The 15,622-nt window shown below is 42.1% G+C and overlaps 1 protein-coding gene across 4 annotated transcripts in view; it reads right to left on the reverse strand.

Moving 5' to 3' along the window:
• ARHGEF18 (Rho/Rac guanine nucleotide exchange factor 18) overlaps positions 1 to 15,622 on the reverse strand; it is a 138,803-nt gene that overhangs the window by 33,584 nt on the left and 89,597 nt on the right. For all 4 annotated transcript variants that reach the window (XM_077273533.1, XM_077273525.1, XM_077273546.1 and 1 more), the window contains 2 exons: positions 7,580 to 7,647; positions 4,177 to 4,237 (listed from right to left, as the gene is read on the reverse strand). In XM_077273533.1, the coding sequence (XP_077129648.1) occupies positions 4,177 to 4,237; positions 7,580 to 7,647 (129 nt within the window). The remainder of the gene's footprint in view (positions 1 to 4,176; positions 4,238 to 7,579; positions 7,648 to 15,622) is intronic.

Raw genomic sequence — 15,622 nt, forward strand, 5'->3', positions numbered from 1 at the left:
TGGTGCCGCAGGACAAGAACAGTGCCGAAAAAAGGCAGGGGGGGAGGAGGTTACATTTAAAGTGCCACTCCAGAGCTGAAAACAATAAAAAAATATGGAGCAGGGCTGTGCAGACAGACTTTCCAATTAGTAAGATAGGAGATGACAGTTGGTGCTTATAATGCTCTATGGAGAACTGTCTCTTTTCATGCAGCGAAATGTTTGCCTCTGCTTCTAGCTCCTCCACCTCCATAGAATTTTAAACACACAACTGTCACTTCCTGTTTTGGTAATGGGAAGGTCTATCTTCACTGAATACAGATTTTTCTCTTGAATTCAGAATAAAAGATCAGTCCGGGATGTGATAGAAGCAGATTTCTCTAATAAGATATATTACAAAGGGTCTTCTTTTCATGTGCACTTCATGGGGAGAAAAAAAAAATGATGGCTACTCTATACGTGATCGTTTTAGTTTTATTCTCCAGCACAATTTGTGTCACTCAGGAATAGCGAAAATCAAACTAGGCTATAATTCTTATTATCTTTGCTCCGGTGTAGCCCTTTCAGGCAATGCCCACCCCGTTTCAATGTTACAAATAATTCTCTTGAACTGAAGCAAGTATCCTGGAGGAACAAAGAACATTGTAGGGATTCACTCTCTCAAACAGGCATTAGGTAGCGTTCACACAGGCAAGACGTGCCGTTGTATTGCTTTTATGGAACTCCAAGGGATTCAAAACCAAAACAGCCTTTTCGGGACACAAAGGTGTCACAGCAAATAAAGAGTTAATTTAGCAGGGCACATAAATGTCAGTGCAGGCTCACCCGAACAGGTTCTCCTGGAGCAAAGAGAAGCGCGATCGCACCAGTTTCAGTATTCAGGCCGAGCTCCAGAACCAAACAGAAGTATCCAACTCCGGGCACAGTTCACACGGGTGTTACCAGAGCGTGCTCGGGTGTTATCCGAGTATCTTGGGAAAGCTCAGATATTTTGAGTCTCTGTGGCCCATGTGTTGCAGCTGTCTTACAGGTTGCATTATAAATTTTGCAGGGAAATAAAGCTGGTAGTCTGTGGCCATAAAGCAACTGAGAGGAGCTTGGAAACACACAAAACTGAGCTACAAGCTTTTGTGTTAGACCGTCAGAACAAGCTCACTGATGGATTCTTTAATAAAGACGTTGATCCCTTTCTCTTGTTAGAGGAGCTTCCTTACAAATTGACCAGCAATTCTACCGAAAAAATGGCTTCTGTGGAGGAGAAGCTCCAAACATATGCCCCATATCTGAGGAAGCCATTTAGGCGAAACGGCGCTGTCAAGGGGTGTTGGGGGCAGTGCCATTGGGAAACAGCTGACCATGTAAGTTAACATTTGCCAATCTCTTTATGCCAGCTTTTCATTATACTCTATATGTAAGGTTGTTACATGGCTGTTTATGCATATATAGCACTGCACTGAGGATGCACCAGCCTTGCATTATACCCTATATGTAAGGTGGTTAGATGGCTGTTTATATATATATAGCATTGCATTGAGGGTGTTTTCACCCCACTTTAATAGGCACTATGCACTTTTTTGCTATATAATGGCCTAGTAATACATGCATTTTACACAATTCATGTGTCCAATATTTATTTTGAGATTGTGATATTATCAATTGAGTTTGGCAGCTACCTGATTTAGGGTGTTTCACTGTCCCCATCATATGTACTGTGAATTTTTCTGTTTTTTTTGTGTATTTTATTATATATTTATTAAAGATGATTTTAAATTTAAATTTAACTTAGTCCACACCTTTTTTCTGGATTATAGTCTGGGGATTGAGGGTTTTGTAGCATGATTTTGAGGTGTGTTAAACATTTTGGGACTTTTGATAAAACTTCTGTGGAGGAGCATGTGACCAGACCTGGCCACCAGCCTTCTCAGGTGATTGACACGTCTGGCCACATGCTCCTCCACTAGTAGCCATTTTGTGACCAGACCTGGCCACCAGCCTTCTCAGGTGATTGACACGTCTGGCCACATGCTCCTCCACTAGTAGCCATTTTGTGACCAGACCTGGCCACCAGCCTTCTCAGGTGATTGACACGTCTGGCCACATGCTCCTCCACTAGCAGCCATTTTGTGACCAGACCTGGCCACCAGCTTTCTCAGCTGATGGACACGTATGGCCACATGATCCTTCACTAGCAGCCATTTTGTGACCAGACCTGGCCACCCAGCTTTCTCAGGTGATGGGCACATCTGGCCACATGCTTCTCCACTAACAGCCATTTTGTGACCAGACCTGGCCACCAGCCTTCTCAGCTGATGGACACGTATGGCCACATGATCCTTCACTAGCAGTCATTTTGTGACCAGACCTGGCCACCTGCCTTCTCAGGTGATGAACACATCTGGCCACATGGTCCTCCACTAGCAGCCATTTTCAGGAAAATTTGTAACTTTCTCATCCGTCTTTTTTGGAGCTCCTCTCAGCTAGTTTAAGGCCACAAACCACATTAAAGTAAATCGTGCAGTTAAACAAAAAGCCAATCTGTGAAAAATCTATAATGAAACAATTGCAAAAAAAGATATTGAAAACAAATTACATGTATTTAAGTTAAAAGAATTGTCCCTAAAGATGGCCAACCCCTTTGAACATAATGGGAGCTAGCTTGTCCAAATTCTTTTTGCCCAGTCCTTCTGTACACGTACAGTAGTCTTCGCCAACACTAAAAAGTAGTATTTGGGGGTCCTTCAGCGAGGAGTTGCAGATGAATCATAAGTTGAAAATTACTTGGATAACTTATTTTCTGGCCTATATGTTTTAATCAACGTTTGCCCTTCTTCCTAAGTTTTAAAAAGAACCTGTCAGTCAATTCATGCTGCCCAAAGCTTGGTCAGCATGAATCAGAGCCTGACTGTGTAAATTACACCCAGGTATCTTTTTCTCTGAAACGTTTAGGTGCTTCACAAGAGCCGTCTGAGGACCATAGGAAGAGCTGTGAATAATGGTTTGGGCAACAGTGAAAGGTTCCCTTTAGGCAAGCAGTTGCTTTCAGGTACTAGTAAATATTTTTTGCTAAAGGCAGACCATCCATTTTATTTAACCTTTCCTACATTTACTGAAAGGCAGGGCAACTATTTTTTTTAACCCATCCCTACACCCTAAAATAATAGTATGCCTTGTTGCTGACACAGTGGGCCCACCTTGACGAACCATTTTGAGTGATCACAAGGGTGCAGAAGTTGCACTTGTGCCATAACTAAGGGGAGCCTGGAGTTGGCTGACAGTAGTGATCAGAAGAGCCACAGTCAACAGTATTAGTATTTAGATGGTTGATTAGAGGGAAAGGGTCCCGCTCTCATCCTATCAGCGCTCCATCACACGAGGTGCCAGTGGTGCCTCAATTAGACCAGCTGCCATGGCTATAAGCTTACACGGCCTAACAGACTGTCTGTCAGTTAAATAGCAATATCATAAGTGTATTTATATAAACACTTCAAACATAATATTAATAATACTGAAAAACATACATCCTAGGATAGTTCTAATAAATTTGTGAATTGCCCTGCAAAAAAAAAAGTCTACATGTGGCTAAGTCTACAAAAATGTAACGTTGTGGCTCTTTGTGAAAAACATGTAAAACACAAAAGCAATGGTAGCACTGCTATATATTTTTTTTAATTACACAATGGTGCCTTTCAAAACTACGGTACGTTTCACCCCATAAAAAGAAAAGGTTCAGTCAAGAAAAAAAAAAAGAAAAATGTTTTTAAGTCCCAAACATCATGCTTCCTTGAAAATAAGACCTACTCCGTAATTAAGCCTTAGCATGATTTTACAGAATTTTTGGAGTATGCTTGAAATATCAGCCCTAATCCAAAAATAAGTCCTCGTTACAGCCAGGACCAGTGTTTGGGGAAGGGAGACAAACTGGTGAATTGCCAGGGCCAGCACGCTTTTAGGGGCAGGAGCAGGTCTTTTAACTGCAGGAGTCTAGAGGAACTGAAGGGACACAGGCTGGTATGTACCATATGCGCAGTGTGTGTATATACAGGCACACACGTGTATGTGCAGCTTGTGTGTGTATTGCTGTTAATGGAAAAAAAGACATCCCCTGAAAAACGCACGTTTTTGCAGCTGCATTTTTTCCGCATCCATTTACTCAATGTGTGCACATAGCCCAAGTAGTAAAGAGAAGCATGTCGGTACCTTGCTGATATGACACAGATGACACTTGGGTAGATGTTACAGGCTTGTGGGAACTGTCCTTCTGCAGAGGAAAGAAAAGTTGTAATGGAGGTTTTTGATATTAAACACAACTCCTAAAAAGGTGCGGTACAGCACCAGCAATGTATGCTAATTATTGTGTAACCATAATGTTGTACAGTGTAGAATAGCAATATCCAGCAAGTTCCCGGTTAGCTCACCTATATAGGTTGAGATTATTTATTTACTCCCCTATATAGAGCCATCATATTCCACAGCACTGTCCCCATTGGGGCTCACAATCTAGATCCCCTATCAGGATGTCTTTGGAGTGTGGCGAGAAACAGGAGTAACAAACCTTAGAAGTTTCTTTCATTGAGAAAACAAAAAGACATAAAAAAAGGATAAATATTTTCTCAGAAATGTTTCTTCTGTAACACTGGATGTGGCTTTACCACATTACTTTTGTTTTCTCAGCAGTATAGAGTGTTAAAGTTTTTTAAATTATTAGATCCTCTCCTTATGAGGCCCCTCAATTACCTGGGAAGATTTTTATAGTAACCATATGCACTTACAGCTCAGTGAAGACAAAGGGGACATGTCACCAGGTCAAAAGTGAACCGTTTTTGCTCTTTTATTCCTGTTCCTCCACTGAGAATTCTGTTTTTTTCCCCCCATTTTTTTTAAATTCCTAGAATTGGATTGCTTTTTATTTGGTGCTATTTGTTGCGGTCTTTAGCAATAATTTTTATGCTCACAGGGTAATAATGCCCAACAGCTCAAAGACATGCCCCCCAGAGAATCCTATTAGTCACGCCCCCTTGGAAAAGACCATAAAAAGTAGCACTATATAAAAACTGCCCATCTCTCTGGAACCGGGCAGACTTAGGCTATGTGCACAAGATGCGTTTCTGATGTATTTTCACTGCGTTTTTTTCCCGCACGGAAATGGTCCAAAAACGCAATGGAATCCTTGTGCAAGGTAATTTAATGACAATCCTGAAGTGTTGTGCACATGATCAGTAAATTTCAGTCAGTATTTGCAGTGTGTTTTTTTTCTGCAGCATGTCAATTCTTTTTGCGCTTCTGCACCCATTGACTTCAATTGAGTCCGTCAATCCACAGCAAAAACCCAGGAGGAAGGTGGTAGTCACAATATATGCTACTGCAGGCACTGTACTGTAATTCACAGATCCCCCAGAATAGAGCGTCATCCACAGATAATATTTTTGTATTTTATTAAAGGTTTGTGCACACTATTTGGCTCAAAATATTTTTTCTTATTTTCCTCTCTAAAATCTAGGTGCGTCTTATAATCAAGTGAGTCTTATAAAGTGAAAAATACAGTATCTTTATTTAGCTCAAAAAAGCCTTCATTGCTGTACAAAAACGCATGAAAAATGCACGTTTTTACTGCAGAATTTTTCCTGCCAAGAGATGCAGAAATCTTGCAGAAATCATTGCAAGCAAATATTCAACGTGCGCACATAGCCTGACAAAGCAAAAAAGAAAAATAATTAGAGGACCAGCGGGAATAAAATAAGAGCAAAAACTGGCCACTATTGACCTGGTGACATGTCTTCTTTAAAGGTCCACCAATTTTTTCCCACTCTTTTCTGGAAATGAAACTCCATAAAAAACACGGTATTCATTACAAATAGCCACATAGAAATTTGGGTATAGGAACAAAGTTTATTGCATACTACATAAGATGCTGTGTAGCAATATACATAACCCAGTCCAGGAGAAGCAAAAAAAAAAAAAAAAAAAGTTAGTCAAGCATAGATACCCACCCACCAGCCCATGGCAGTTTAATCACAGCAGGATCCTATCTACCCATATATATGTAGGCCCAGCCCAGGAAAGGAATCACATTAGGATAGGTTCCCAGCAACGAAGATTGCCTTGTCATTGGCTGCTGGGCACACATGAATTGGCCAAATTATGTGCCAATATCTGCGTATACTATTTTCCAGAGCAGTAATGCAATGCCAGGGGCTTTGACTGACAACTTAAAGCTAGAGGCCTCCAGGAGGGAAAAAAAAAGTTCATTTCCTCCAGATAGCCAAGCTTTCAGTGCGGCGGTCGCGCTGCTTTAGAAAGCTATTAACCTGCAGATTAACCTCACAACTGCAGGTTAAAGGGAATCTGTCACCCCAAAAATCGTATATGAGATAAGGCCACCAGCATCAGAGGCTTATTCACAGCATTCTGGAATGCTGTAGATAAGCCCCTGATGTAACCTGAAAGATAAGAAAAACAGGTTATATTATACTCACCCAGGGGCGGTCCGGGTTCAATGAGCATCGCGGTCCGGGTCCGCCGCATTCTATCTTCTTACGATGACGACGTCCTCTTGTCTTCCTGTTGCGGCTCCGGCGCAGGCGTACTTTGTCTGCCTTGTTGAGCAAAGTACTGCAGTGGGCAGGTGTCGGGAAAGGTCAGAGAGACCCAGCTCCTGCGCACTGCACTACTTTACGCTGCCCTCAACAGGACAGATAAAGTACACCTGCACAGGAGCCGCGACAGGAAGCAAAGAGGAGGACGACATCGTATGACGATGGGAGGCGCAGGACCCGGACCGCGACACCCATCGGACCCGGACCGCCCCTGGGTGAGTATAATATAACCTCTTTTTCTTACCTTTCAGGATACATCAGGGGCTTATCTACAGCATTACAGGATGCTGTAGATAAGCCCCTGATACCGGTGGCCTTAGCTCATATACGATTTTTGGGGTAACAGATTCCCTTTAATAGCAGTTGTTGACAAACAGGTTCCCTTTAAACTATGCCATCCAGAGTAGTTATGCCCAGGTAGTGTAGAGGGATTCATGATCTTGACAAGTCTGCACCAATATTTTCCAGGTTAGGCTCCATTTACATCTGTATGAAGATTTAAATTACGCTTGCTAAAGAAATTGAACTTAGTACAGCAAGTAGTGCTGTTTTTCAGGGAAAATTACAAACACTGTTAGGGCACCCGATGACAAAGGACCAGATAAGAAGTCAATAAGGTCTACAGAGCCCAATGGTCACATCCTTCTGTTTTTATGCACCTATGATAGAACATAAAATTCTGCTGTTGCATAAGTCTGGATTCTAAGTGTAACAATCTAGTACCCTGCAAAATCTGAGCAGAGAGGGAAATTTCCTGGCTCTGCGCAAAGCAGTTGCCCATATGCTCACATCCGTCCAGCGCGCATCAAAGATTAATGTATAAATCCACATGCAACACTATTTTTTTCACTGATGTTCATTCCCATAAATCAAGAGTCTCGGACAAAATCATATTTCATGGGAGGAGAATCATGTAATAGATGTCCGCAGCAAATATGCCCTAAACAACGTGCCCATGTAACTCTGCCACTGCTCATGGAATAAGTGATACAGAAGATAAATTGTACCTTTGATTTGCTGCTGGCGCATTCAGGTAGTAATGTCTTGCAGTTTTTATGGACATTTACAGCACAATCTGTGAAAAAGAAAGTTCACAATGTGGGAATTAAAATGGAATATTTGGCAAATGTGAAATGCAAAAGTACATACAAAACAGAAAAGAAGCTAGTGGGCAATCAGCGTCTGAAAGGAGAAAGCCAGAATGGGTGTTAGTGGGAGCGTGCGAGTGTACGAGATGCTAATGTGACAAGCATGCTCAGGATTACACAAGCGATAAAAGTCCAATATTAAAAGGAATCCGAATATACCGGTAATAAGTAATCATTTCTGAACGGAACCGCCCACCAAGCATTCAGAAGGGTAAAATAAAACGACTCATTGTTCATGGAAATGACAAGCAATGGAAGGAAACAGTGCTTTTATTGAACGGCAATTCAATGCAAAGGACGCCAAGAGTAGATAAGATCAGATCTGAAAACACCATGTGATGAAACATTAGGCAAGTCGGAGAAACACAGAGAAGCATACTGTCATGGGTGAAAGTGTTGGCACCCTTGAAAGTGTTCCAGAAAATGAAGTATTTCTCCCAGAAAATTATTGCAGTTCCACATGTTTTGTTATGCACGTTTACGGTATTTCCTTTGTGAATATTGGAGCACAAAAAAAAAAAAAATACTGAAAAAAAGGCAAATTGGCCATAATTTCACACAACGTGGTTAAACAATTTTGTCTCAAGCTTGTGATGCTCGTTCAAATACACCTGTGGCAAGTAACAGGTGTTGGCAATATGAAAATCACACTTGAAACTAGATGAAAGGGGAGAAGTTGACTCCAATCTTTGCATTGTGTATCTGTGTGTGCCACACTAAGCATGGAGATCAGAAAGAGGAGAAGAGAACTGTCTGGGGTCTTGAGATCCCAAATTGTTGAACAATATAAAAAATCTGAAGGTTACAAGTCCATCTCCAGAGATCTTGATGTTCCTTTCTCCATGGTGTGCAACCTAATCAAGAAGTTTGCAACCCATGACACTGTAGCTAATCTCCCTGGATGTGGACGGCAGAAAAGAAACTGATGAAAGGTTGCAAAGCAGGATAGTTGGGATGGTGGATAAGCAGCCTTAATCAGGTTCCAAAGAAAGTCAAGATGTCCTGCAGGCTCAGGGTGCATCAGTGTCAGTGCAAACTATCTGTTGATATTTGAATGAAATAAAGCGCTATGGCACGCAACTGAGGAGGACTCCAAATATACTTCAAGAACAATTCAGAAAAGGATGGAACAGCACTGGAGAGTTCAGAAGTGCCATGAATAAATCTGGATCTAAATCCCTTAGAAGACCTCTGGAGAGATATTAAAATTGCTGTATGGAGAAAGCGTCTTTCAAATATGAGAGACCTGGAGAAGTTGGAATAAGAGTGGTCCAAAATTCCAGATGAGATGTGTTGGAAGCTTGTTGATGGTTATAGGAAGCCATCTATTGCAGCTATTTATTCCAAAGGGTGTGCAACCAAATATTAAGCTGAGGGTGCCAACAATTTTGTCTGGCCCATTTTTGAGGTTGTGTGTGAAATGATGTTCAATTTGCCTTTTTTTCTGTTTTTCCCTGTTGTTACAATACCCACAAAAGGAAATAAACATGTGTATAACAAAACATATAAATAAAATAATAAAAACTTAATTTCCTGGAACAATTTCAAAGGGTGCCAACACTTTCGGCTATCACTGTATTTCTAATGCTCAGTCATTGTTCACACCTCTTTAGGCAGATTCTCATGCAGATCAGTGTCCGGCTCCGGCCCATAGATCTTAACAGCTCATTTACATACAAGATTTCTCTACAATAAGACATCAGATCAGATATCAAAGTGTCATTTTATTCAGCGTCCTATGACCTTGCATGTCCATATAGATGGCTTAGCTGGGTTAATCCTACTGACAGATTCCCTTTAACATACAGCATGTAACCACCGTGGTCCCAATTAATTACCATGTTTGCACCTGTTTTTGTGTGTCTAATCTTTAGTATTTTGTGCCATGTTCATCTATCTGTTTGAATCCCACCCCTGGAATAGTTTTGTACATCAGATATTTTGGTGCAATTTTTGAGCCATGTTTGGCATAACGGGTGACCTTTTTGCACTACGAAGTCACAAAAAAACACAACAGATTAAGACCATCTTTTACTTTGCTTAAAATTAATGAATCACGTACGCAATTTACAAGACTTATGTACAAAATAAAAGAACAACAAATACCACAAGATAAAAAAGGGGAACGTGATATATTGGCAAAATAGTTGTGACACCAATACCACTGTTAGGCCACATGCACACTAGCAGTATTTGGTCAGTATTTTACCTCAGTATCTGTAAGCCAAACCCAGGAGTGGGTGATAAATACAGAAGTGGTGACGTGTTTCTATTCTACTTTTACTCTCCCACTCCTGACTTTAGCTTACAAATACTGAGGTAAAAACTCAAATACTCAACATGTGCACGTTTTCCTAACAAACAGACAATCCCTGCATGTGTTGTGGCAGTCTAAAAGCCGCAGGGACTTGAACATATTTTTCGAACACGCCGAAGACCCTCGGTTAGCATACAAGCGTGCTGGATAACACCTTATCAGAACATGTTCGCTCATCACTAATCACAATCCATTTTTTATGGATATCTGGGGTGGTCCTCCGACTTAAGAGACACGAGATTTATCTGAGGGACCTTTCATGGCAAAACCCTGTGGTTGTGAAAGGGTTGCTGACAAGAAAGTTGCGGCTGTCCATGCCCGCTGATAACCGTCTGCAGCTTGCTAATGCTTGCCTGAAGTCCCTGCTGCTCTAGGCATCGATCACAAAGTCACACGGTGGAGACATATTGATCTGAGCAATATGGGACCCTGCTGGCTGACCTGCATTTTCCTCCTCCACTTATAGGAGACCTAATTAGCGGTAAACAAAGTTCACATTTGCAACAGCAATTTCCTCCTGACGATCCAAGAAAGTTTCCAAAATTAAGCATTTCCCACTCCTTATATAACTGTCTGCAGACCCAGAATGGGGTTATGTAAGCCTGACAAGGGAACAGGTAGGTCGGCTTTTCTTCCATGTAGATGTTCTGTCGCAAGTCATGACGAGAACATGCATGACAGAAGCCTGCCGCACGTGGATCTCCCAATTTGCAGTGATGGCTTTTGTAGGTCCGGGGGGTCCTTTGTAACATGTAAAAATTAGCCCACGCCAAACAACAGATGTGCACCTCAATAGAAGCCGCTACCGAGCACAGATGCAGACGGATTATCTGAAATCGCGGTGCACGCAGGCATAAACTGTACATGTGGAGCCAAGGGAGGGATTGGGTCCAGTCCTGGGAGATCAGGGAATGGTTTCTAAAAGTAAGCCACAGTGTTCACCATGATGATCTATAATATGCACACAGATCAGAGACGGGGTTCAGGTAATCGAGCAGGCCAGCCATGGAATAGTCCCACATTCTTCAGAGGAAGTCTACCGTAGCTCCAATGTTATATCCAAGTCCTTGGTGCCATCCATTTACCAAGCTGCATTCACAAGGGCACACCAGTTTCATCATCTCAATAAGATTTTATTTACTTTATTAGGTACACCATGCTAGTAACGGGTTGGACCCCCTTTTGCCTTCAGAACTGCCTCAATTCTTCGTGGCATAGATTCAACAAGGTGCTGGAAGCATTCCTCAGAGATTTTGGTCCATATTGACATGATGGCATCACACAGTTGCCGCAGATTTGTCGGCTGCACATCCCAAAGATGCTCCATACAAGGCAGGATGGATCCATGCTTTCATGTTGTTTACGCCAAATTCTGACCCTACCATCCGAATGTCGCAGCAGAAATCGAGACTCATCAGACCAAGCAACGTTTTTCCAATCTTCTACTGTCCAATTTCGATGAGCTTGTACAAATTGTAGCCTCAGTTTCCTGTTCTTAGCTGAAAGGAGTGGTACCCGGTGTGGTCTTCTGCTGCTGTAGCCCATCTGCCTCAAAGTTCGACCCGCTGTGCGTTCAGAGATGCTCTTAGGCCTACCTTGGTTGTAACGGGTGGCAATTTGAGTCACTGTTACCTTTCTATCAGCTCGAACCAGTCTGCCCATTCTCCTCTGACCTCTGGCATCAACAAGGCATTTCCGCCCACAGAACTGCCGCTCACTGGATTTTTTTTCTTTTTCGGACCATTCTCTGTAAACCCTAGAGATGGTTGTGCGTGAAAATCCCAGTAGATCAGCAGTTTCTGAAATACTCAGACCAGCCCTTCTGGCACCAACAACCATGCCACGTTCAAAGGCACTCAAATCACCTTTCTTCCCCATACTGATGCTCGGTTTGAACTGCAGGAGATTGTCTTGACCATGTCTACATGCCTAAATGCACTGAGTTGCCGCCATGTGATTGGCTGATTAGAAATTAAGTGTTAACAAGAAGTTGGACAGGTGTACCTAATAAAGTGGCCAGTGAGTGTATATATATATACTAGACTGTGGCCCGATTCTAACGCATCGGGTATTCTAGAATATGCATGTCCCCGTAGTATATGGACAATGCTGATTCCAGAATTCGCGGCAGACTGTGCCCGTCGCTGATTGGTCAAGGCAACCTTTAAGACATCATCGTCGCCATGGCAACCATTATGACATCTACGTTGATACTGTGCCCGTCGCTGATTGACCAATCAGAGACTCGGATTTCCAGGACAGAAAGAAAGACAGACAGACAGACGGAAAAACCCTTAGACAATGATATATATATATATATATATATATATATATATATATATATATATATATATACATACACTCACTGGCCACTTTATTAGGTACACCTGTCCAACTTCTTGTTAACACTTAATTTCTAATCAGCCAATCACATGGCGGCAACTCAGTGCATTTAGGCATGTAGACATGGTCAAGACAATCTCCTGCAGTTCAAACCGAGCATCAGTATGGGGAAGAAAGGTGATTTGAGTGCCTTTGAACGTGGCATGGTTGTTGGTGCCAGAAGGGCTGGTCTGAGTATTTCAGAAACTGCTGATCTACTGGGATTTTCACGCACAACCATCTCTAGGGTTTACAGAGAATGGTCCGAAAAAGAAAAAAAATCCAGTGAGCGGCAGTTCTGTGGGCGGAAATGCCTTGTTGATGCCAGAGGTCAGAGGAGAATGGGCAGACTGGTTCGAGCTGATAGAAAGGCAACAGTGACTCAAATCGCCACCCGTTACAACCAAGGTAGGCCTAAGAGCATCTCTGAACGCACAGTGCATCGAACTTTGAGGCAGATGGGCTACAGCAGCAGAAGACCACACCGGGTACCACTCCTTTCAGCTAAGAACAGGAAACTGAGGCTACAATTTGTACAAGCTCATCGAAATTGGACAGTAGAAGATTGGAAAAACGTTGCTTGGTCTGATGAGTCTCGATTTCTGCTGCGACATTCGGATGGTAGGGTCAGAATTTGGCGTAAACAACATGAAAGCATGGATCCATCCTGCCTTGTATGGAGCATCTTTGGGATGTGCAGCCGACAAATCTGCGGCAACTGTGTGATGCCATCATGTCAATATGGACCAAAATCTCTGAGGAATGCTTCCAGCACCTTGTTGAATCTATGCCATGAAGAATTGAGGCAGTTCTGAAGGCAAAAGGGGGTCCAACCCGTTACTAGCACGGTGTACCTAATAAAGTGGCCGGTGAGTGTGTATATATATATATATATATATATCTGAATGTGTGTATGTCCGGGATTGGCATCTGAACCGTCGCAGCTACAGCCACAAAATTTTGCACAGTCACACGTCTGGACCCCGAGAGCGTCAAAGCTATGTTGTGAGGTGAAATTTTAACCCCGCGCTTTCCAATTCACCAAACAATTTTGCCCCTATCTACATAATGGGGAAAAAGTGAAAGGAAAAGTGTTGGAGGCAAATTAACAGCTGCCAGATGTGAACAAGGGGGACTTAAAGAATGAGAGCGATGGAGCCAAAGAGTATATACCGTACAGTTGCTAAGGTGGGGCCCCGACATGGGATAATCACCACACTACCACGGGGATATGAACACACACACACAAAATGCGCCACACACTACCACGTGCTCGAACACATATACCACCCTCAGCGCACATTTCACCACACATACACCAACCTCGCCACATAAAAGTCGAAACACAAAAGTCGCCGCTCAAAACTCGCCACATGCAAAACTCGCCACACGTGCAAAACTCACCTCATGGAAAACTCGCCACACGCAAAACTTGCACACGCGGAAAAATTGCCACATGCACAAAATTTGCAACAAATGCAAAAGTTGCCTCACACAAAACTTGCACATACTCAAAAGGCACCACACATAAAACTCGCCACGCACAAAACCCGCCATGCGCAAAACTTGCTGCACACAACTTGCTACACTAACCTGTCACATGCAACTCGACACACAAAAAGTTGCTACACGCATGTCGCCACACAACTCATCTCACAAAAGTCGCTACATGCATGTCGCCACACGCAACTCAACACACACAACTTGACACACGAAACTCGCCCTAAAACACACACAAGTCTGGTATTATCCTTCAAAAATAAAAATCTGATTAATAAGCAGACAAACTACAAGAGCAACAAATGTACCATATAGGAATCCGGCAGCTGTCAGTCACATGACCAGTCTATTATGTGTATGTGTGAGCTAATATATACTGCCAGGGGGTGGGCTTACTGTTGGCTGGGGATTTATCAGGCTGCCAATTTAGCTTACAAATACTGAGGTAAAAATACTGACCAAATAACGTGTGAACGAGGTCTAATACAGGAGGAGATGACATACAGATATATACTATTTACAGGGGAGATGACACACAGGTATATACTATATACAGGAGGAGATTACACAAAGGTATATACTATATACAGGAGGAGATGACACACAGATATATACTATATACAGGAGAGATGACACAGGTATATACTATATACAGGAGGAGATGACACACATATATACTATATACAGGGGAGATGACACACTGGTATATACTACATACAGGGGAGATGACATACAGGTATATACTATATACAGGAGGAGATGACACACAGGTATATACTATATACAGGAGCAGATTACCTACAGGTATATAGTATATACAGGAGGAGATGACATACAGGTATATGCTATGTATAGGAGGAGATGACATACAGGTATATACTATATACAGGAGGAGATGACACACAGATATATACTATATATAGGTGAGATGACACAGGTATATACTATATACAGGAGGAGATTACATACAGGTATATACTATATATAGGAGGAGATGACATACAGGTACATACTATATACAGGGGGAGATGACACACAGCAGGTATATACTATATACAGGGGAGATGACATACAGGTATATACTATATTCAGGAGATGACATACAGGTGTATACTATATATAAGGGAGATGACAAACATGTATATACTGAGGTGAAAATGAGAGGTGTGAGGTGAAAATGAAAAGGTGTGAGTGCAAAATGAGAGGAGTGAGGGAAAATAGTGGAGTGGAGTGATCGGAAAATGACAGATGTGAGGTCGAAATGACAAGTGTTAGGGGGGAATGAGAGGAGTGAGGGGGAAAATAAGAGGAGTGAGGGGGAAAATGAGAGGAGGGGGAAAATGAGAGGTGTGAGGGAGAAAATGAGAGGTGTGAGGGAGAAAATGAGAGATGTGAGGGGGAAAATGAAAGATGTGATGGGGAAAATGAGAGGCGTGATGGGAAAATAAGAGAAGTGAGGTGCTATAACTAACCACAGATATTTACTATGCCCAGGCAACGCCGGGCTCTTCAGCTAGTATATATATATATATATATATATATATATATATATATATATATATATATATATATATATATATATATATATATATATATATATATATATATATATATATATATACTAGACTGTGGCCCGATTCTAATGCATCGGGTATTCTAGAATATGCATGTCCACGTAGTATATTGCACAGCCCACGTAGTAT

Source organism: Ranitomeya variabilis, chromosome 1, assembly GCF_051348905.1.
Source record: "Ranitomeya variabilis isolate aRanVar5 chromosome 1, aRanVar5.hap1, whole genome shotgun sequence".
Classification (NCBI taxonomy): domain Eukaryota; kingdom Metazoa; phylum Chordata; class Amphibia; order Anura; family Dendrobatidae; genus Ranitomeya; species Ranitomeya variabilis.